At 40.5% G+C, this 22,236-nt stretch overlaps 1 protein-coding gene across 2 annotated transcripts in view; it reads right to left on the reverse strand.

Moving 5' to 3' along the window:
- Nucleotides 1-3,124: 3,124 nt before the first annotated feature.
- HELB (DNA helicase B) overlaps nucleotides 3,125-22,236 on the reverse strand; it is a 32,071-nt gene continuing 12,959 nt past the window's right edge. For both annotated transcript variants that reach the window (XM_058742109.1, XM_058742110.1), the window contains exons 7-13: nucleotides 20,983-21,137; nucleotides 17,281-17,362; nucleotides 16,728-16,787; nucleotides 14,202-14,430; nucleotides 13,273-13,416; nucleotides 7,070-7,555; nucleotides 3,125-3,459 (exon numbers count right to left, since the gene is read on the reverse strand). In XM_058742109.1, coding sequence (XP_058598092.1) covers nucleotides 3,355-3,459; nucleotides 7,070-7,555; nucleotides 13,273-13,416; nucleotides 14,202-14,430; nucleotides 16,728-16,787; nucleotides 17,281-17,362; nucleotides 20,983-21,137 — 1,261 coding nt within the window. In that variant the 3' untranslated portion in view covers nucleotides 3,125-3,354. The remainder of the gene's footprint in view (nucleotides 3,460-7,069; nucleotides 7,556-13,272; nucleotides 13,417-14,201; nucleotides 14,431-16,727; nucleotides 16,788-17,280; nucleotides 17,363-20,982; nucleotides 21,138-22,236) is intronic.

Here is a 22,236-nt window from a genome sequence, read left to right on the forward strand (position 1 = left end):
AAACTCACAGAGTGTGAGATCATTACCTGAGCCGAAGTCAGACACTCAACCAACTGAGCCACCTAGGCACCCCTAGGATTTTCTAAAGGGGAAAGGTTTTGCCATAAGCTTGAAAAGCAGCACTGGAAGAATGGAAGAATATGAGTTTTAAAATCAGATCTGGGTTTCAATTCTAGCTCTGGTACTTACTGGTGGTACAAAATTTAGTTACTGTGAGTCAGTTTCCCTACCTGTGATACTGAAGGTCATAACTGTACTCCAGGACCATTGTAAGGACAAGATGTAAAACATACAAAGTTTAAGTCCTAAAACAGCCTGCAGACAGAAATACCCCAGACTAATTATACAACTATTTTAGGTGACAAAGACAGATTTTAACTCAACAATGATAATAACATCTGCCCTCAGAGAACAGTACATGTATTCATGAAATACACTTATTATATATACTAAGATGTACCAATTTTAATGCATGCTATGCTACTTAAAACTTACACTTATAGTCCCAACATTTTCATTTTTGCAGACTGTCTTGCAGGCCTTGTAAATTCATAGGAACAAGGTAAGGATGTCCATTCTCACCATTTGTATCTAGCAATGTATTAAAGGCTCTAGCCAGAGCATTAAGACAAGAAAATGAAATAAAAGGCATCCAGATTGGAAAGAAAGAAAACAGTCTCTATCTATATATATGATATAACCTCATATATAGAAAATCCTCACTAAGGAATCCACTAAAAACCTATTAAAACTAATAAGTGAGGTTAGCAAGGTTGCAAGGTACAAGATCAGTTGTATTTCTAAACAGCAGCAATGAACAACATCAACATCATGGGAAATTTTTTTTTTGCAAACAGTAGTTCTAACAAGGGACTTGCATGTCAAATATATAAAGCACTCATACCTCAATAAAAAGAAAAATAACAATTTATAAATGGGTAGGGGCACCCGGGTGTTTAGTCGGTTAAGTGTCTGACTTTGGCTCAGGCCACGGTCTCACGGTTCGTTGAGTTCAAGCCCCGCATCAGGCTGTCTGCTGTGAGCACAGAGCCTGCTTCGATTCCTCTGTCCCTCTCTCTCTCCCTGCCCCTCCCTCATGTGTGCTCTCTCTCTCTCTCAAAAATAATAAAATAAAATAAAATAACTTTATTTTAAAAAATGGGTAAAAGATCTGAATAGACATTTCTCTGAAGAGGTCATACAAATGACCAATAAGCACATGAGACGATAATTAACATCATTCCCCGTAAGGGAAATGCAAATGAAAACCACACCGAAACAGCACTTCACACCTACTAAAATGGCTATAATCAGTAAGTCAGATAATAGCAAGTACTAGAACGTGGAGAAACGGGAACCCTCACACACTCCCCAAGTATAAATACAAAATGGTACAGCTGCTTTAGAAAACAATCTGGCAGTTCCTCAAATGGCTAAATAGAGTTACCATAGGACCCAACAATTCCACGCCTAGAAATATAATGAAAAGAAATCAGGGGCACCTGGGTGGCTCAGTTGGCTAAGCCTCCAACACTTGATTTCAGCTTGGGTCATAATCTCACGGTTTGTGAGATCAAGCCTCAAGTCGGGTTCCTGGGCTGACAGCACAGAGCCTGCTTGGGATTCTCTCTCTCCCTCTCTCTCTGCCCCTCCCCCACCCGCCCCCCAAAATAAGTAAAAAGAAACTTAAAAAAAAAAAGAAATTAAAATCCATGTCCACAGAAAGCTTGTACGCCAACGCATTCTATAATAGCCAAAAAGTGGAAACAACGCAAATGTCCATCAACTGATGAACCGAGAAATTCAATGTGCTATATCCATACAACAGAATACTATTTGGTAATAAAAGGAGATAGAGGCCTTTTGTCTCACTGCACTATTGGAAGCAAGATAGGTCACCTGCAGCTCTACTGGAAGCACCCACAAAAATTCAGCCAGGGTTCCTGGTTTTGTCTCATTGGCTCAAACCAACATGGTGTGATCCAGAAATACAGCCTCCATATATGCTGCCATATTTTCCATCAATGCACCAAGGATATGAGGCTTCATCTGGTTAGACTGAGTGATTCCCCTTGAATGGACTATCCAAGACATCCACCCAATAAAAGGAACAATGCTAGCTCTTGGTACATATTTGTTAATCTTTGATAAAAAGACAGATACGAGAGGCGCCACAACATGAAGTCTGAAATCATTGTGCTAAGTTAAAGAAGTCAGTAACAAGGAACCACATATTGTACGATTCCATTTGTATGAAATGTCTGCAACAGGCAAATCAATGGAGACAAAGTAAATTAGTGTTGCCCAGAGCTGGAGGGGACGAGGGGGTCAGAACTACGAGGTACAGGTACTAAGAGGCACATCTTGGAGAAGATGATGCAAGTGTTCAAAAATCCATTGTGGTGTCAGTGGCACAACTCCATGAATGTACTCAAAGCCACTCCGTTTTACCCCTTTAACGGGTGAATTGTATGTGAATTATAGCTCATTAAGGTTCTTTTTCAAATACTGGAATCACGGGTACATTTTTTTTTTCTTAACCTTTTCTTTCACCGGTTAACAATAAATAGAGCTCTAAAAAAAAAAAAAAAATCACTGAGAGAAAATAATTTTCCGGCGGTAGAATACCTTCAAAACAATGTATTCATAAAAGAAATAACAGTCATGTGCCATGATGGAGGCATTAGCTAATGCTACAGTAGAAATCATATTGACGATATAAATGTATCAATTCAACACACTGTACACTTTCAAGGTACGCAGTGGTAACATATGTCAATGGTATCTCAAATACAGAAAAAGAAATGTACTCCCAAATCAGAAGGAATTTCCAGGTGAAGTGGGTCCGGCCGGCCGTGATGGAGCAAGGAGCCTTGCCAGATGAACACTTGGCAGAAGACCCAACATCCTGAAAAATGTGTGTCAGTTAATAATACGAGAGGCATAATTACAGTCTGTCGTGACCATGGCTTCACAGTATGGGCAAAGACCACCCAACATGATCATGGAAGTTGATAAAGCCATTATTGCAAAAATAAAACACTTTTTAAAGTACAAACTTTAAAATATATATATATATATATATATATATATATATATATATATATATAACAAATTTTTCCTGCGTTTATGTCCAGTGCTATCAGTTCTCATGATGACAGATGTTGAACTCATTATGGTTTTCTATGATCAAACGGATTTAAAATATCTGCTAACACAAACACCTTAAAATAAAACCCCAGTTACACATATCCTGTTTTGTATCTTAATATTTTCAAGCTACGATGTTCATTTGTGTTAAACAGAAAAAAGAGAGAGAGAGAGAGAAGTTACTTTGCGCAATCTGAAATCAAATTAAGTTTCTTGATTACTTGTGGGTATGAAAAGTTGCCGGGGGGTTAAACTATTCAGTCTCAAATTCCGAAGTTTCAAAGACACTTGCGGAGATGATTCTTCCACCTGTTAGGACAGCAATAAAAATGAGATTAATTTCGTGAAAATACACACAATTTGCCCTACGTACTTCTGTTTCCTCTACTTCTGCGGGAGACATAATATCTTCCCCACCCCTTGGAAGACCTGAGCAGTCCACAGCAATCAGCTGTCGGCAACTTGTGGGATCATACCTGCTTTGGCTCACTGTGGTATCCCTAGCACCCAGCTCTGGGATGGGCATGAAGAAGTGACTATTTGTGAATGAATGTGTATATATATATATATATATATATATATATATATATGTGTGTGTGTGTATGTATTATATATATGTACTATATATATGTATTCACACTATATATATGTATTATATATATATACACACTATATATATATATGTATTATATATACACGCTATATATATACATAATATATATACACACTATATATATACACTATATATACATTATATATACACTATATATATATATACATAATATATATATATACACACACTATATACACACACACACACACACACACACACACACATACTTTCTACAGGTATGGCCACTACATAATTTGGCAGCTCAGTTCAAAATGAAAATGTGGGCCCTTTGTTCACGGTTAAGAACTTCAAGATGGTTAAGTGCAGAACATTAAAGCAAGCATGGGGTAGTTTTAAGCACAAAGCTCTGAATGACTGACTACTGCTCAGCTGCACATCCGTGACACCGGCCTTGGGTATAAGACGAAACACTGCAATACCAGTACTCTTGGTGCTGTTCGTGACTCCCAAGCACAAGGCAAGGGATCAGTACGGTCATGAGAAAGTTTCACCGCCATAGGGAAATGAGAAAAATAAGCACAATCAATCTTTTCACAATGCTAAACCTGTTCAATTTAGAGGACTATACTGGTTAACTTTATGTATCAACCTGACTATGCCATGGTACCCAGATATTTGGTCAAATATTATTCTAGATGTTTCTGTGAACCTATTTTTACATGAGGTTAACATTTTAAAAAAAATTTTTTAAGGTTTATTTATTTTTCAGAGACAAAGACAGACGGTGGGGTGGGGGGTGGGGGGCGGGCAGAGAGAGGGGAAGACACAGGATCTGAAGCAGGCTCCAGGCTCTGAGCTGTCAGCACAGAGCCTGATGTGGGGCTCAAACTCACGGACCGTGAGATCATGACCTGAGCTCAAGTCGGATGCTTAACCGATTGAGCCACCCAGGTGCCCCAACATTTAAATCAGTAGACTATGAATAAAGCAGATCACCCTCCATAATGTAGGTGGCCCTCATTTGATCACCTGAAGGCCTTAAGAGAAAACTTAAAAGAAAAAAGATTGCCTCCCAGAAAGAAAGAATTCTGCCTGCCCTTGGATGCAAACTGCAATGTCAATTCTTCTTTGGGTCTCCAGTCTGCAGGACTACCCTGGAGATTTTGGACTTGTCAGCCTCTACGATCATGAGCCAATTCCTTAAATAAATCTAGACAGATAGATGACAGGTAGGTAGGTAAATAGGGACATAGACACAGGCTACTGGTTCAGGAGAACCCTGACTAATAGAACTATCTTTATTTAGGGATTTTGTGATTACTCCCTTTCTAGATTTTTTTTTTTAATAATAAAATGTCATTTTCTTTCAAAAAAAATTCTGGAAATCACTGCTTTATATGATAAAATTTTAAATATTGATGCATATGCTTTTATTTAAAGGGAAATTTCTGTTTTGCACCCCCCCCCCTTTTTTGGTTGTGGGACACAAGGCAAAAAAAGCAACAAAACAAAACAAAACCAAGCAAAACAAACAAACAAAATCAGGACAATATTTTAAGCTTTTTTTTTTCAAAACCCAAAGCTATTAATCCACAGAAAAGCCAAAGCTTTCATGTAGGAGAGGCTCAGCCATCAGTACTTGCAGAATTAAAATGCTGATGTGGTTCTTATGCAGCCATCTGTATAGGAAAGAAAGATATGAGGGCAGCCCCTGTCAGTGAATTTGAGCTTCTAGAAATCACATATCTCACAATTATGGAAGACACAGAAGTCCCTAATTTATCACTCGCGAGCCTTTGAATTCTTAGTTTCCTCATTTCCAGGGATTTCTGTAGATGTCACATGTTTTTGGCAAGGCTTGCGAGAAAACTGACCCTCTGTGGCCAGCGCTGGACTCTCCGTGTTCACAGACCAGAGCTTAAAAACTTTGGCAAGCTCGGCAGCAAAGATGGGTAATGCTGTCATTGTCTCTTTGTACCATCCCAGAAGCCAGAAGCCACCCATCCCACGCTGGCGTGAAGAAACATAAAGCAAGAAACTTTTAGGCAAAGACTTTTTGTTTGGAATTTTCTGTTCCAGGTCCAAAGCCTTATTACTCCAGGGTCTTTGTAAGAGGTGATACAGTCAATTTCAGGAAAAGATGTTTTGCTGATATGGTAATTCCATATCAAAGAGTTGACGTGGAGCACAGAATGAAGCTTAGAATCGGCAGGGACCCTACTACTTCCAAGAAGGTAGAAAAAGAAACTTTGGGTTTTTTTTTTAACTATGCCTCCTCTTGTCACTTTCCGTACAAAACCTGTCCCTCAGCCTCATTTCCCAATCCTAATGTAGCTGGATCCCCCCGGGAAGCCCAAGCCGGAGCCTAAGAGTCCTGCTCGGGCCCAACCCCACCCACATATAACCGGCCATCAAGGCCCGTGCACCCCCTGTCCCTAAGCATCTCTTTTCCAACCCCATCACTACCACCTGACTTCAGAACCTAATCATTTTGTTCAAGCCGTTGAAATCATCTTTGTGCTAGGAACTCATCCCCTATGGCCTCCCAAAACACTACTCAACTCCGAAGTGACCTTCCAAAACTTCAGTGCACCGGGCTCTTAAAATGCCTCTAGCGTTCTCCGCCGTGTTCAGAAGAGCGTTCAGCCTCTTGGGAAGAGCCTGTGTCTTACGACTCTTCCAGGGTCTTCAGCTCAGCCTCCGATGGCGTGCGTACTCCAGCCACACTACTCTATACTTGCGATGGCCCAACAGGCCAAGACGTCACATGCCGCATTTGCCGGCAGCATCTCAGAGGACGGTTTCACTCTCCCCTATCCATGTGAGGTCAGAGGCTATCTCTATCCTCCTTTCAGAACTCTGCTTGGTACTGACAGCTCACATTAGCACTTTCCCCTCGGGGCTCCCACCCTGGCCCCTTTCAAGGTCATGGCCTTGAAAGCCTACGGACCCCAGCACGTGAAGCGACTCAAACTTCTACTGGAACTTCATTTGTTCCAAGAATGTTGATAATTACCTGGCCGCTTTCACGGACAGTGGGGATAAAAGTGAGACTGTGGCCTACAAAGGGGAAGGGGAGGGTGACAAGGAAGCTATGCTTGGAAAGACGGTGCAGGATGACAAGGTCTCTCGGCACGCCACCTGTGCCAACCTCATGCCAGGCGACAAAGCGCGCTAGGATCGACCAGGCATAGGGGAGAGGACACGTGGCAGAGGGGAGAGAACACTTGTTTTTAGGTCCGATAGCACAATGTAACACTAATGAAAAATCCACAGCCACGTATCAGCACCCTGAAGTCAACACGACTTAAATACAGCGGGAGCACACGGGAACGTCACTCTTACCATCAGGACTTTGCTTGGACTTTCAGCATCACTCATGCCACAGGCTCTTTTGGACCCACGGGGTTTTGATGGATCTTCATCTGTATCCACCTCATCGGGTGAAGAGAATTTCCACGCTCCGGCCAAGGGGAACGCCCTGTCATCAGCTGCGGAGGCCTTGCTTCTGGGTGTCACGGTGCTGGCTGTGACTGCAAGGTGTGACGGTGTTGACGGCTGTGTGCCGGGCCTGCTGCTGTCTCCAGAGCTCTCCGATGGGGATGCGGAATCCGCCAGAGACACACAGCTCTTGGAGAGCTTGTTTTGCAAAAAATGTTTCAAACGGGTTTTTCTAGGGGCACTGCTTTTCATAATTGCACTCCGGAGGTGAGACTCTTCTGCGATGACATACACTCTGCCACGGCCCCTGGTCACTGCCGTATAAACGTGCTGCCAGTGCTGTCGGCCCGCCTTCCCAACCACGTACACAACCGTCTGCTCCTCAGACCCCTGGGGGAGGAGAATGCGGTGGGAAGGGTTAGTTTTGCACAGGGGGCTCTTGTCTTCACACGGTCCACCAAGATAGAAAACAGACAAGTCCTAAAAGGGATCTCTGCTAGTCGGCCAGAATATTCACTTAAATCCACCTTACGCTTCCGGTTTATTCATTATCCGAGACCTCATGATTCCTAACTGTGCTGTTAAGTTCAGGTCTGACGGATCCACAGCTGGCTTGTAGAAACCCAGCAAAAGCTTGAAAGACTGCATGCGATGCCAAATCTTCCCTCATAAAAAGAATGTTCAATGATCGTGTAGGCTCTACGGATAAATGTGTTACCCTACTTGTACCTACATAGCAAAAAATTAGACACCTTAAATATTCAATGACAGGAGAATAGATAAGTTCGTTTGTTTATATTCATATCAAGTATCTGTATATAGACATTTGAAATATTATTCTGCAAATGGCAAAGGCGCTTTAAAACTTAACAAAATTTTAAAAACAACTGGATACTTTCGGGGCAGCTGGGTGGCTCAGTTGGTTAAGGGTCGGACTCTTGACTTTGGCTCAGGTCATGTTCTCGTGGTTGGTGAGTTCAAGCCCTACGTTGGGCTCCACACTGGAACCTGCTTGGGATTCTCTCTCTCCCTCTATCTCTGCCCCTCCCCTGTCTCCCTCCCTCCCCGCCCCTCAAAATAAATAAATAAATTCTAAAAAAATAAAAAAACAAAAACTGGATACTTCTACATAAAGAGTGATCACAACTATGTAACACAAAATAAAATTACTCTGACCCAAAAACGTACACACAAATGAACACAAATACCTAACAAAATGAGTCACACAAAAAAAGAAGGAAATCCTATCAAAAATTTAACTAGTCTATCTCCAAAATGGAGGCCCTGTGGATTATTTTTTTTCTCCTACTTTTCTGTATTCTCCCATTGTTGAACATTTATTACTTTCATCAAGGTGAACAAAACAAAAGAGAACAATGAACTTGTGCTTTTTTTTTTTTTTTTTAATTTTTTTTTTCAACATTTTTTATTTATTTTTGGGACAGAGAGAGACAGAGCATGAACGGGGGAAGGGCAGAGAGAGAGGGAGACACAGAATCGGAAACAGGCTCCAGGCTCCGAGCCATCAGCCCGGAGCCTGACGCGGGGCTCGAACTCACGGACCGCGAGATCGTGACCTGGCTGAAGTCGGACGCTTAACCGACTGCGCCACCCAGGCGCCCCGAACTTGTGCTTTTTAAGTTTAGCAAGAAGAATTACATAGGCAAGGAAAATGCCCAATGTCACCATGTAACTGTGAGCAAACAATTTCAAGTTTTGGGACTATTCAGAGTCCCTATTATTTTCAGGGCCGACATAAACTAAGAAGTGCTTTGAACCATTCTCTCTCCCAATGTCCCCATACTCCCCCCACCAAAGGAACTGTGGGAAGACAAATGAGAAGACGAGACAGGTAGGAAACACAGATCCCCAGTTAAAACCCTCTTCCACAGCAAGCCCTTCTGTCTTACCTAGACACAGAAAATTGGAACCAACGCTTCAGATTATCAAAGTGTGACAAATACTTCCTTCTGGTGCTGCTGAGTCTCAGAAATGTACTTCAATGACACCTGATTATGCAAACGCCAAATCCATTGTATAGACGCACAGCACCATTTGTCCCTCTGGACTTCATATTGGGTACTCCTAAACTGGTAAACGTCTAACCTAAACTTAGTTCACCGAGCTCCTAATCAAGGATCACAGAAAAACCCAACAGCTTCATAGTCCGTCTCCCTCGCACTCACATGTGCTGCAAATCACGGCCCTCACAGCATCTATAGGGATACGCATAAAAAGCAAATCCAATCACATCCGACTCCACTTAAAGCCACAGCTCCCGAGCTCTCAAAGCAAAGTCCTAACTCCTTACTATGGCTCGTCTGGCCCTTCAGAAGCCAGCCCTGGACCTGCTCCCTTCCCTCCTCCTCTCCTCTCCTCCTTTCCATGCACAAGCCACGCTCCATCCAGCACCACGAACCTCTTTGTGGTGCTGCCAGTGCCAGCCCCCTTCTGGATCAGCTGTCCCATCTATGCACATTCCAGAGCCCCGGACTCCCTCTGCCACAGAACATTTACTGAGCTGGAATGTAACTGTCTGCCGCCTTCACTGTATTCCTCCTTGCTGGACTGTAAGCTCTGCAAAGGCAGGGCCGCGTCTTTCTTGTTCACTGCTCTTTACCCAGTGTCTAATGAATAATTATAAAAATTAAACAGCCATGCCAAAGGTGTGCTTAAAAAGCAGGACATGGACATCTGACGTCACGGCAATAACCTGCTATAAATTATTCGTCCATTTTTCATATCTTCCTTGAATCATGAGAGCTTTCAAACTTCTTAAAGGAGGCAGGTTTCCTACACTGACTTTTAAATTATGTATACGTCCGTTCTCTAAATGTGTTCTAAAACTCTACATCTGTATGAATAAACACAAACCATTGATTCCTTTCATGATGTTATAGGCTCAGAATCTGAAAATATACAGACCTTAGAATAGGGGTTAAAACACTCTCTCTGCAAACGGTCGAAAAATAAATACTTTAAGTTTTGCAGGCCAGCTGTTCTCTATGGCAACCACTCAATTCTTCCTTTGTAATGCAAAAGCGGTCAGAGCCAATACGTAAATGAACAAGTGCTGCTGTGTTCCAATAAAACTTTCTTTACAAAAACTGGTAGTAGGCCAGATATGGATACCATATTAAACCATACAGTCCTAGAAGGTCTTAGGAGGTGATCTGGCCCCCAATCCTTCTACCCTCCCTTATCCCCCCTTACTTCTCTGACCTCGTCTCTTGTCACTCTCCCACACTGGCCACCTTGCTGTTCCTGTTCTTCAAATGACAGACAGCCTGCCACCTAAGAACTGTGGCCTTGGCTATTCCGTCAACCTAGAATGCTCTTCTCTCGGATACCCACATGGTTAACTTCTTTACCTCCTTCAAGTGTTTGCTCAAATGCCACGTTCTCAATGAGGCCTACACTGACTACTATTTAACGTTACAACTGCATCCCACACCTATCCCTGCCCTTTTTCCATAGTATTTGCCACTTTCTACCATAATATGTACAGTTGACCCTTGAACAACATGGGTTTAAACTGCACAGGCCCACTTACACAGGGATTTTTTAAATAATAAATACAGGGCAGTCCTGTAAATGTATTTTCTCTTCATAATAATTTTCTTTTTTTAATGAATATTTTTTGAGGTTTATTTATTTTGAGAGAGAGAGCACGAGTAGGGGAGGGGCAGAGAGAGAGAGAGAGGGAGAAAGAGAATCCCAAGCAGGCTCTACGCTGTCAGCGCAAAGTCGAATGTGGGGCTCTATCTCATGAAATGTGAGATCATGACCTGAGCTGAAATCAAGAGTCAACTGTTTAACCTACTGAGTCTCCCAGGAGCCCCTTATTTATAATTTTTTAAATATTTTCTTTACTGCAGCTTACTTTTCTAAGATTTTATTTTAAAGTAATCTCTATGCCCAGTGTGGGGCTGAACCTTACAACCCCAGATCAACAGTCACACACTCTAATTCTTGAGGCAGCCAGGTACCCCTAGCTTACTTTATTGTAAAATAACGTATATATTATTAATGTATAACATACAAGATACGTGTTAATTGATGACCATTAAGGCTTCCAATCAATGGCAGGCTATTAGTAGTTAAGTTTTCAGGGAATCAAAAGTATACATAGATTTCTGACTGCAATGGGGGGTTGGTGCCTCGAGCCTCCACAATGTTCAAGGGTCAACTATAGTTCACTTGTTTTACGGTTGGATCTGTCTCTTTCCTCCTCCCCAGCAAATGTAATCTTCACAATGGCAGGTATCTTTCTTTGTTTCATGGACTGATCTAAACCAAGCACCAAGGACAGTCTGACTCAATAAATATTTGTTGAACTGAACATGGAAGAAACAAACTACACTGATACAAGATAATAATCACGAGATGTTCTTTGAGGTAAGAGATGCTCTTTCAACCACAAAATGACAGATTCAATAAAAGGAACAACTAGAGATATTTACTCCAACCTTAACAAAGTAATAAAAAGACCCCTTCAAACTTCATTTGTCCAGAAACGTAACAGAAGACTGGATTATAAATTTGAGGAAATCTCTTAGGAAAAAAAAAAAAAAAAACAGCAAAATAATAATGAGATGGAAAACAGGAGAGAGGTAAGAAATTCAGACAATCATTTCTGGAGGCCCAACATAATAGAGATTCTAGAAAGACAAAACACAGAAAACACAGGGCAAGAAACTTAAGGAAATTATTCAAGAAAATTTCCCCAAACTGAATGATACGAGTTTCTGGAATTACAGAGAGTCCATCATAAAGATCCAAGGGAGAAATTTTGCCAGAACCTGCAGCCAGGAATATGTGTACTTCTTAACAACTGGCTGTTTTGGGTTTTTTTTTACCCAACAGACACAGTCCACTGACTGCTTCTCTCTTATTTTGAAAACAAAGCCAAATCTTCAGCCTACATTAGCAAGCAAATAGGTCAGTGTGCATATCCGCATCCCAACCCTCCCTTGGCAGGAATGCTTTTACCACCCTTACCTTGATCTTCTGCATGACATCATTTCTTTATCTTTTAAAAGGAAAGGCTGAATTGTGGCCATTTTTTTGAAAGCCATTTCAACTTCTATTTGGAACTGAGATGGAGTAGGTTAATAAATAAAACACCATCCATTAAAAAAAACCACACACGCAAAAAACAGAACTCATGTGCTAATTAGTTTGCCTACCAGTAGAGGATACAGGCTAACCTAAATTTTCCCACATGCAAACGTAGGCTGATGCAGCTTCATGATTAAAGCAACATACCAACATCAAAGAGGGGCACGCAAAACAACGAGTTAAATAACAGAACCACAAATAGCTTATGAGAAGTCAAGAGTATTAAAATGAGCTTAAAAGCAAATTGCACTAAATGCAATGTTGTGTCCAGGATTAGACCCTGGAACAGAAAAAGGATATTCTTGGGAAGCTGGTGAAATCCAAATAAAGTGTGGAGCTTCGTTAATAGTAATTCTTCCAACGGTAATTTCTTAGTTTTAACACAAACACCATAGTTATGTAAGATGTTGACATGAGGGAAAGTCAGATGAAGGGTATATGGGAAGAGTCTCTGCTATCTTTCGAACTCTTCTATAAAACTAAAATTATTCCCGGGGCGCCTGGGTGGCTCAATTTCAGCTCATGTCATAATCCCAGGGTTGTGGAAATCAAGCCTTGTGTCAGGCTCCACGCTGAGCTTGAAGCCTGCTTAAGATTTTCTTTCTCTCTCCCTATGCCCCTCTCCCCAGCTCATGCTCTAAAATTAAAAAAAAAAAAACAAAAAAAAAAACCCTAAAATTAAAATTATTCCCAAGTAGAGAGTAGTTGCCTCAGAAGAACAGAGGAAAGGGATGTATTTGTCAAAACCCATCCAACTTGATAAATTTAAATATGCATGCAAATTATACCCCACTAAAGCTGATTATACAATAATAAAAAAGCAAGCTGCAAAAATACATAAACATCAGGAAGCCATTTATGTAAACGTTGGTAACCTTGTTCCTTTTTACAAAATAAAGGCAACAAAATTAAGAAGAAAATCTTTGAAGGTACTACTCCATGGCTTCGAAACCAGTTCAAATCACTTCATAAATGTCCACTGTTACCTGAAAAGTGTGAATAGTTCTTGCCCAGGCATGTTTTATATGACAATATTTCATCAGTTTTTCAAAGTCCACAGTTATTTCCAAGCCAGCCATATTATTAATGGTCAAAGATCTTCTCTTTCCAAAAGTTACATCAGTTACATCCTATGATCAAAACAAAGAATTATTCTGTATGTTTTCAAATAGACACACTGTAAATATAGTCTATTTTTGTGCGGAATATTAAATGCAGACTCAAGTAAAATAACATGTATATTCACAATTGTTAAGAACTTTCAAAAGGCTTAAAATCTACACTTGAGCACAAACTAAATATATATACACCCAAATTTGAAAAAATTTGAAACTTAACCTTAATCTGATTCTATGGAGAATAGTCTGTGTGCCTGACTTATTCTGAAGTCTATACATTTCACTTCTCGCACTATGTAAGTCTGCACATAGTCTTTACAAAAAGTTTATATTTCCTCACATTCTCACTGCTTGTAAAGAATAAGTTTCTATGTTTAAGACGGTATTTATACAATGAGAACAAATTCAAAGAAACCTCAATGGTTTCTGTATTTAAGCAGCAACCAAAGAAATGATGTTTTGCAAAATATATTAAGTATGTCACTTGTCCCTTATTTTTTCTTACTTGAGCCCTCCGAACTTAATAAAAATGTTTCTTAACAAAGTCTTCCAGAAAATATGAGAAACCTATTCCACCTCATTTTATGAAGCCAGTTTTACTCTGAAACCAAAACCAGACAAGACATTACTAGAAAACTACAAACCAATATTCCTCATAAACGTGAATGCAAAACTCCTTAACAAAAAATTATGGAAGAATGTCAACAATTCCGATATGATTAGGTTCTGAATCAAACCTAGGGCAATTAAAAAAAAATCTACCTCTAATAAGGTACTATTTTTCTGTTGTCACCTACCTTTGTTATAAAAAATATTTCTCCATTGCAGAGTCGAATACCACTTTCAAAGTCTTGCTTATTTTTAGCAAAACCACGAAGAGTACCATTAAAGTCTTCACCACTGGCCTCTTGTTCATTACTCTCCTGACTGGGAGAGGTATCTTGAGGGAGTAGCTCCGAGAGATACACATTCCTGGTACAACAAATTTTATCACCAACTCCAAACTGAAGTCTATTCCGATGGTCTCTGAGTTAGAAAATGAGAATACGTCATCAAGGTTTGGGAAGCCTCAATTTCATTTTGTTTAGGCATTAACCCCCACTCAGATCTGATCCAATTCTCAAAATAATTTCCAAACTCTCTCTCCTTCAATTTTGTTCTCCAAATGTCAACAAGAAATCAGGCTCCCACAATCATGGTCTGATTACCTATCCTGTCTGTGGCACCTCAAACTCAATGACATTTCACCAGCCAGATGTTTTCAAGTTAGAAATCTTGGCATAAATGCTGATGTCTCTCTTTCCCTCTATAGATTCTAAAAGTTATCCAAATTTCTTACTTGACACATCTCCAAAGGCAAGGGAATTAAAAGCAAAAATGAACTATTAGGACCTCATGAAGATAAAAAGCTTCTGCACAGCAAAGGAAACAACCAACAAAACTAAAAGGCAACCAACGGAATGGGAAAAGATATTTGCCAATGACATATCGGACAAACAGCTAGTATCCAAAATCTATAAAGAACTCACCAAACTCCACACCCGAAAAACAAATAATCCAGTGAAGAAATGGACAGAAAACATGAACAGACACTTCTCTAAAGAAGACATCCAGATGGCCAACAGGCACATGAAAAGATGCTCAACGTCACTCCTCATCAGGGAAATACAAATCAAAACCACACTGAGATACCACCTCATGCCAGTCAGAGTGGCCAAAATGAACAAATCAGGAGACTATAGATGATGGCAAGGATGTGGAGAAACGGGAGCCCTCTTGCACTGTTGGTGGGTATGCAAATTGGTGCAGCCGCTCTCGAAAACACGGTGGAGGTTCCTCAAAAAATTAAAAATAGATCTACCCTATGACCCAGCAATAGCACTGCTAGGAATCTACCCAAGGGATACAGGAGTGCTGATGCGTAGGGCCACTTGTACCCCTATGTTTATAGAAAACATGTTTATATGGCTTCAACAAGAGCTAAATTATGGAAAGAACCTAAATGTCCATCAACTGATGAATGGATAAAGAAATTGTGGTTTATATACACAATGGAATACTACATGGCAATGAGAAAGAATGAAATATGGCCTTTTGTAGCAACATGGATGGAACTGGAGAGTGTGATGCTAAGTGAAATAAGTCCTACAGAGAAAGACAGATACCCTATGTTTTCACTCTTATGTGGATCCTGAGAAACTTAACAGGAGACCAAGGGGGAGAGGAAGGAAAAAAAAAGTGAGAGGGAGGGAGCCAAACCATAAGAGACTCTTAAAAACTGAGAATAAACTGAGGGTTGATGGGGGGGTGGGGGGTGGGGGGGGGAGGGGTGATAGGCATTGAGGAGGGCGCCTGTTGGGATGAGCACTGGGTGTTGTATGGAAACCAATTTGACAATAAATTTCATATTAAAAATAAATAAAATAAAAAAATAAAAGTTATCCAAAGTCTTATGGATTCTGCCTTTTAAATTCATCTTCTCCTCTCCAATCTCTCCTACCCCTGCCCTATATCACATCTTATCCCACGTACACATATTTCTATTCTTGTAACTATGATGTTATATCGGAATAACAGCAGCAAATTGAATAAATGCTGGTGATGTACCAGTTACCGTGACAAGTGACTTAGAGATATTATTTCATCCCATCCTCACTACAACTCTGTGAGGGAAATTCTGCATCGGTATCCTATTTTTACACATATGGACGAGTTAAACTACCTGCCTGAGATCACAGTCACTGGGACACAGACTGGGTGACCCACCGCTGGTGCTTTCTAACCCTTTGTTAGGCTACTAAAGTGGGTTTCTTTTGTGGGTCATCCCTCAACAGACTGGGAGTTCCTCCTGCAACTTCCACATCTTTACATTCTCTGCACTTAACAAACAGTACAGTGTTGATAAATGCAAGAGAAGTGAGTTAATTTTTCCTGTGTGTAAACACAGTGGCTTTTCTACACTGCTATTTCTCTGATAGATGTCCCCTGGGGTGCTCTCTATGGGCATCCTGTTGCTAAGGGTCTTGGACATGCCTACACACATATTGTATTTGAAAAAAAATTCTCCTGAATTCCCCACACTCATCTCCGAGAAGCTGGAAGTTGCCAACTTGAAAACCACAAGAAATACTGTATTCCTTATTTTTCTTATTACACTGATTACCGAAACAGTTCCCAAGGAGACATATTTAATTGAAGAGATCATTCCACTTCACAAATGAGAATAAAAAAGATTTTTGAGTATGTGGCTACAGTGATAAATGTCAAATAAAAGAACAGCAAAGGAAGGGCTATCCTCAAGCATTCAGATCCCTTGTGCTCACTTGATCAGGCGGCCCGTGTAGTGCTTACAACAGCAGGCGTTGATTAAGTCACAGTCTTGCCTGAAACACACAAACAAGCAAGGGTCACCTTAACGATATCTGCTTTGTGCTCACTTCTGTTACCAACAATTACAATGTACTACACGCTATACAAAGTTTCCAGGAGTCTCACCAGAGAAAAGCATTTTGTAATTTTCATCTTTTTTAAAAAGATTTTATTTTTAAGTAATCTCCACACCCAATGTGGGGCTCGAACTCACAACCCTGAGATCGAGCATCATATGCTCTCCTGACCGAGCCAGCCAGGTGCCCCCAATAATTTTTATCTTAACATAAACCGTTTCCATTCAGATTTCCTGGGAGTTTCCAAATATAATATTTGGTAGAAAGAGTCCTGTTTAAAAACTTCCCTCTGCCATATCTAACAAAGAAAGACCTCAAAATTAGAGACAGAATTAGCAATGAGAGTCTCCCATTCATACAGTACCTGTATTGATAAGTTACGAGATTTAAATGCTACACTAAGCACACTAAAATACTGCAAATGCTTTACCTTCTAAATGCAATGAATTGTGACATTTGTGCATCCTGTAGGTCATTTTCTTTGAGCAAGGTTCCAACTGCAGAATATAAATCTAATACAAGAATATAAGAGAAAAAAAGTTAACAAGGAAAAGCACCAAATTACAACATTGTTTCAATGGAGAAACTAATGCAAACAGAACACAAGTTCTCTATGGGAACATCAACCTCATTTGCTACAGCAGCCAGAGCAACACAAGAGAGAATGGAGATAAGGGTTCCAGATACCCCATCCTCAACAGAGAGGTCAACCACTAGCCATTAGAACGGCTCCTAATCTAGAACACAACCCCTCATCACTGATGGCTTGTGAAAGCTGAATTTAAAATATGAGCAAGAAGACAAAATATGTAATAGAATTACAGCAACGTAAGACTTCTTTCTGTCTTAAGTTCTGGTGGGAATGAGACATAATTTGAGACTCTATACGCTTTGCATCTGTCATTTCACTTTTAATCTTTACAACATGTACAGGAAGCTGTTGTTATTATTATATCCAAGGTTGATATTTAGTAGAAAATATTAAGATACTTCCACAAAGGATGGCAAACAGCTACTGCCCAAACACTGCAACGCCCCACCCCCCCACCCCAACCGTGTGTTTCCTACCTACCCCCAGAACCCCCAAACCTCCCCATGGTCCAGCAACTAAAAGGTTAACCCCGGCACAGCAGAGGCATCCATTCTAAGAGTGACCATACCTCAGCTATTACATAGTTTGACCACAAACACTGATTACAGTCTAGATATAATGTGGAGCTGGGGCTCTTGGAAGTAAAAGCAATTTTCCAAAAGGGGTATGGTGCCTGGCCTCCCTCTTTCAGACTTCAAATCATTGGCAATGATGACATCCACTTCCAACCTCCCTCAAAGCAGAGAAGTAGGCTTCCTCCAATCTGTCTTACCAATAGTACAAAACAGTGAACATTTCTCATGAGAGACAGATGTAACAATTTGGGTAAGAACATTCTAGGCTTTCGTGCCTTCCCCTCACAGCAGATGAATCCCAGGGGAATGAAAAAAAACAGCCCAGGCCTTGTGATGCCCTGCTCGAGGAAGCCTAAATTAGTTGCTTACGGAGCCCTTCCTGGTTCAGATGAAGGGAAGATTATCACTAAAAAATGGCCAACGCTCAGCTCGCCCCCCCAGCCAAGCCCTGGGCTGCCCGAGCAGGAATTTCCAAAGGTCTCACAGGGTATTGTTTTCCTTTATATGTACAGGATCGTGTTGTTCTGCTCCTTGCTTTTTTCACTCTCCCTACACCTTACAGATCAATACGTACACCATATTTCATTGATTCTAAGATATACATTTTTCTCCCACTTTAGCATCTCTGAAATTCCAGCCCAGCTCTGAAGCCTGTCTTAGGCCCCTGTACTTTGGAATATAATGGAGTCATGTACTCAGTGATTTCATTATCAGTGAAAGTGTACTATATGCCTCTCTCTAAGGAATATTTACTCAGTTCTTTTAAGGAAGGGACTAATTTCACAGCTGAAGTTTGCGACTGAGATAGAAAAACAGCATCAGCTGAGGGCTCTGCTGCCATTCTGAAACAGAGCACTTTTTTTTTAAGTACATTCTCATTAACATAAAGAAGGGGTGTCAGAAGGAAAACCAACTGTATTTCAGGTAAATCTACAAGGAGTGGCAAGGAGGGCAAGTTATTTAACTGCCTAAGTCTTATTGTATTTCATAATTATTAGCACCTACTCTTAACTAAACTGTCGTGAGAATAAATATTACCTATTAATTCTTCATAATACATGTAATAAAAAACATCACAAAACGATGCGGCTTATAATCCCATGTATGTAAAACGGAAATAAATTATACATGCTTGTGTATGGATATCATAAGGTTTAAAGGATGAACACCTAAGTCTTACTACAGAGCAGGAGTGGTGGGCGAGTAATAGTGATAGTATGTGACTTTTCGGGGTTGCCTGAGAGGAAATCAAGAGGAAGAGTACAAGGAAATATTCATTTTTACTTCAAACACTTCTGTATTTTTGACCCTTTTTAAGGAATATAAATTATTTCTATGATCAAAAAAAAAAAATCAGGGACATCTAAGCGGCTAGTTGGTTGAGCATCGGACTCTTCATTTCGGCTCAGGTCATGATCTCACGGTTTTGGGATCAAGCCCCGCATCCGGTTCTGCGTTGGGTGCGGAGCCTGTTTAAGCTACTCTCTCCCTCTCTCTGCCCCTACTCCCACTCTCTCCCTCTCAAAAAACAAAACAAGACAAAACAAAAACCGAAAGGGCATTTAGAGAATACTACATATCATATGATCCCATTCCAAAAGAAAAAAAACATTACTGTAACACATGAATGGACACGAAACCAAGGGAACCACATATGCGACACACAAAGCAGGAAATGCTTACATGTAAAGCCGTGCGTCACCTGCTTCACATACGAGCGAAAGTAGCTCAGTAGTTAGGGCACACCCGTAACAACGATGGCAACTACAATAAATTCCCAGCAGTGATCATTTAAATCCTCACTAATTCAATTTTGAGTAAACCATCACACTATTTTTTTTAAAAAAAGTTTGCTAAGTTTAGAATACAAATAACGATCAAAAGGTTTACTCTACTTGAATTAACTTGTAATAGTTCATTTAAGATCTATTATTTACAAAAAAAACTAACAGTGCCTCAAAACTGAAGAATGCCCTCAACCCTCCTAACAGCCCCACAGGCAGTGCCACTATGATTCCCAGTTTACAGATGCTTAAGTAATGTGACCTGCGTCGGGAGCCTGTGCTCTTTTTGACCTTGTTGTGTTGTCATCCTAACACCCACAATCAGAAGCAATGCTTGTCATTTTGTAAGAAACTGTAAGAACTAGTAGGAACTCCAGTTGGCAAGAGTTTCACAACCACTACCTCTGGTTCACAAATGTACCCAAAGCAACAAATGTATTTACTTTCCCAACTGTTATAAAAGAAAATCTTCATTAATTAGGATATGCTTTCTCCTGAATGAACTTGGATTCCTGGAGCTTTGCTTCATTTTAAACTAATCATCTATATCCAATTATTCATTCAACAGATATTTACTGAGCCCTTAGTGTGTTATGTGTCAAAAGCTTACTTCTTGTGTGTGTGTGTGTGTGTGTGTGTGTGTGCGTGTGCGTGCATGTGTGTATCGTTAGTCCTTCCAAATTCCTTCCAGCATGAGCTGTTACAGATAAGACCTGTTAAGGCAGGTTTGGTCACATATGTTGGGCTAGGAAAGCTTACTTCTTTACAAAATTCTAAGGTACTCTGCTTTTGATGATTAATAAATTAGTTTATGGTTTTTTTAAAATTTTTTTACTGTTTATTTATTTTTGAGAGAAAGAGAGAGAGAGAGAGTGAAAGTGGGGAAGGGGCAGAGAGAAAGGGAGACACAGAATCCGAAACAGGCTCTAGGCTCTGAGTTATCGGCACAGAGCCTGATGCAGGGCTTGAGCTCTCAAACTGTGAGATCATGACCTGAGCCTAAGTTGGATGCTTAACCAACTGAACCACCCAGGCGCCCCGTAGTTTATTCATTTTCGGTGCCTAAATTTTTTACTAGCAACATTTATCTTCACCGTCAAATAAAATTATAACTAGTCATTTAATAGGTACATTGCAAAACTGAAACCATAACCCTACACAATACAGAGGCTTACACTTACAAGAGCGATGATCACTTTTTGGGAACTGAGAACTGGCATCCTCTTCTGGGAGTCGGATAAAAATAAATGTTTTATCTCGTATTGAGACAGGGAATGTTGGATTATCAGAGATATTCAGCTCTGCATCAAATATTGGAAACTGGCGTCTTGAGATTCTTAAGTGAAGATAAAATAACACACCAAGAACATGAGTATCCAAAAAAGTGTCTTCGTATATCATCAGAGATAATGTCAACACTATAACTAAAATCTGCTAATAGATAATAAATAGGGTGAAAAGGCTTCCCATATATGCATGGTAAATAGTAAATGAGTTTTACAATAGACTTAGCAAGACCATAATGTTACATTTATCAATCGGTCCCCTGCTTCTAGCAAATTAAAAGCATTAGAGAAAAATGTCAGGGAATTTACCATTCTGGGAAGTTGACCTACCTTCCTCCAGACCACAAAAGAACTATACGAGGTAGGAATTAGCCTCATTTCACAGGTGAGCCGCATGAGGCCCATGGCCAGAGGGAGAAAGCAGAGGAGCTAGGAGGCAAATCCGGGCCCTTCTGGCTCCATAGCCCTTCCTATTTACATTAATGTGGACTCTTTGGGGCCTTTTCCAAATGCTTACATCACACTCTTTTTCTCCTTTTTTCTGTGTATAGCATTTACGTGGCCTCATTTTCTCAGCGGAACCAAATATCCACATCTTCTCTTTGCTTCTATTCCCTCATCCTTCTTTTGTTCTTAGTTTCCCAAGACTAGCAAATCATACCAGAAAGCAGAGTCCCTATGCTACAAGCAGGTGCCTTGTCACAACAGAGTCTCTCCTTGGTTATCTGGAAGAAGGTGGATTCCCTGACAAGACCCAACATCAGCCTGGCTATCAGAGCTAGTGGTACCCTACTGTCACCTTCAACCCTCCCCAACAGGGTTGAAAGGGAGAAAAGGGAAGGAGGCCACCCTGCTGAAATATCCCTGCAGATATAATTTTGGGAGTGCTGACAATCACCATGGATTTCAGGTTTTGCTTCTGACCCAGAACATGAAACATAACTTCTATCTCTAGGAGTCCTTCCCTGGTATCATTGGGATCCTTTTGACATTAAATATTTGGTGATGATGATTAGGAAGAAATGATAAAGGCAGCACAGCCCAAATGACATCAAAAGCATTACTAAGAGGAATTCCTAAGTTTCAGATAAAACTGAGTTCTAAGAAATCTAACGTGCATTGGGTTCTTCCAAGATTTTCAGATTTTAA

Source organism: Neofelis nebulosa, chromosome 8 (genome assembly GCF_028018385.1).
Source record: "Neofelis nebulosa isolate mNeoNeb1 chromosome 8, mNeoNeb1.pri, whole genome shotgun sequence".
Classification (NCBI taxonomy): Eukaryota; Metazoa; Chordata; class Mammalia; order Carnivora; family Felidae; genus Neofelis; species Neofelis nebulosa.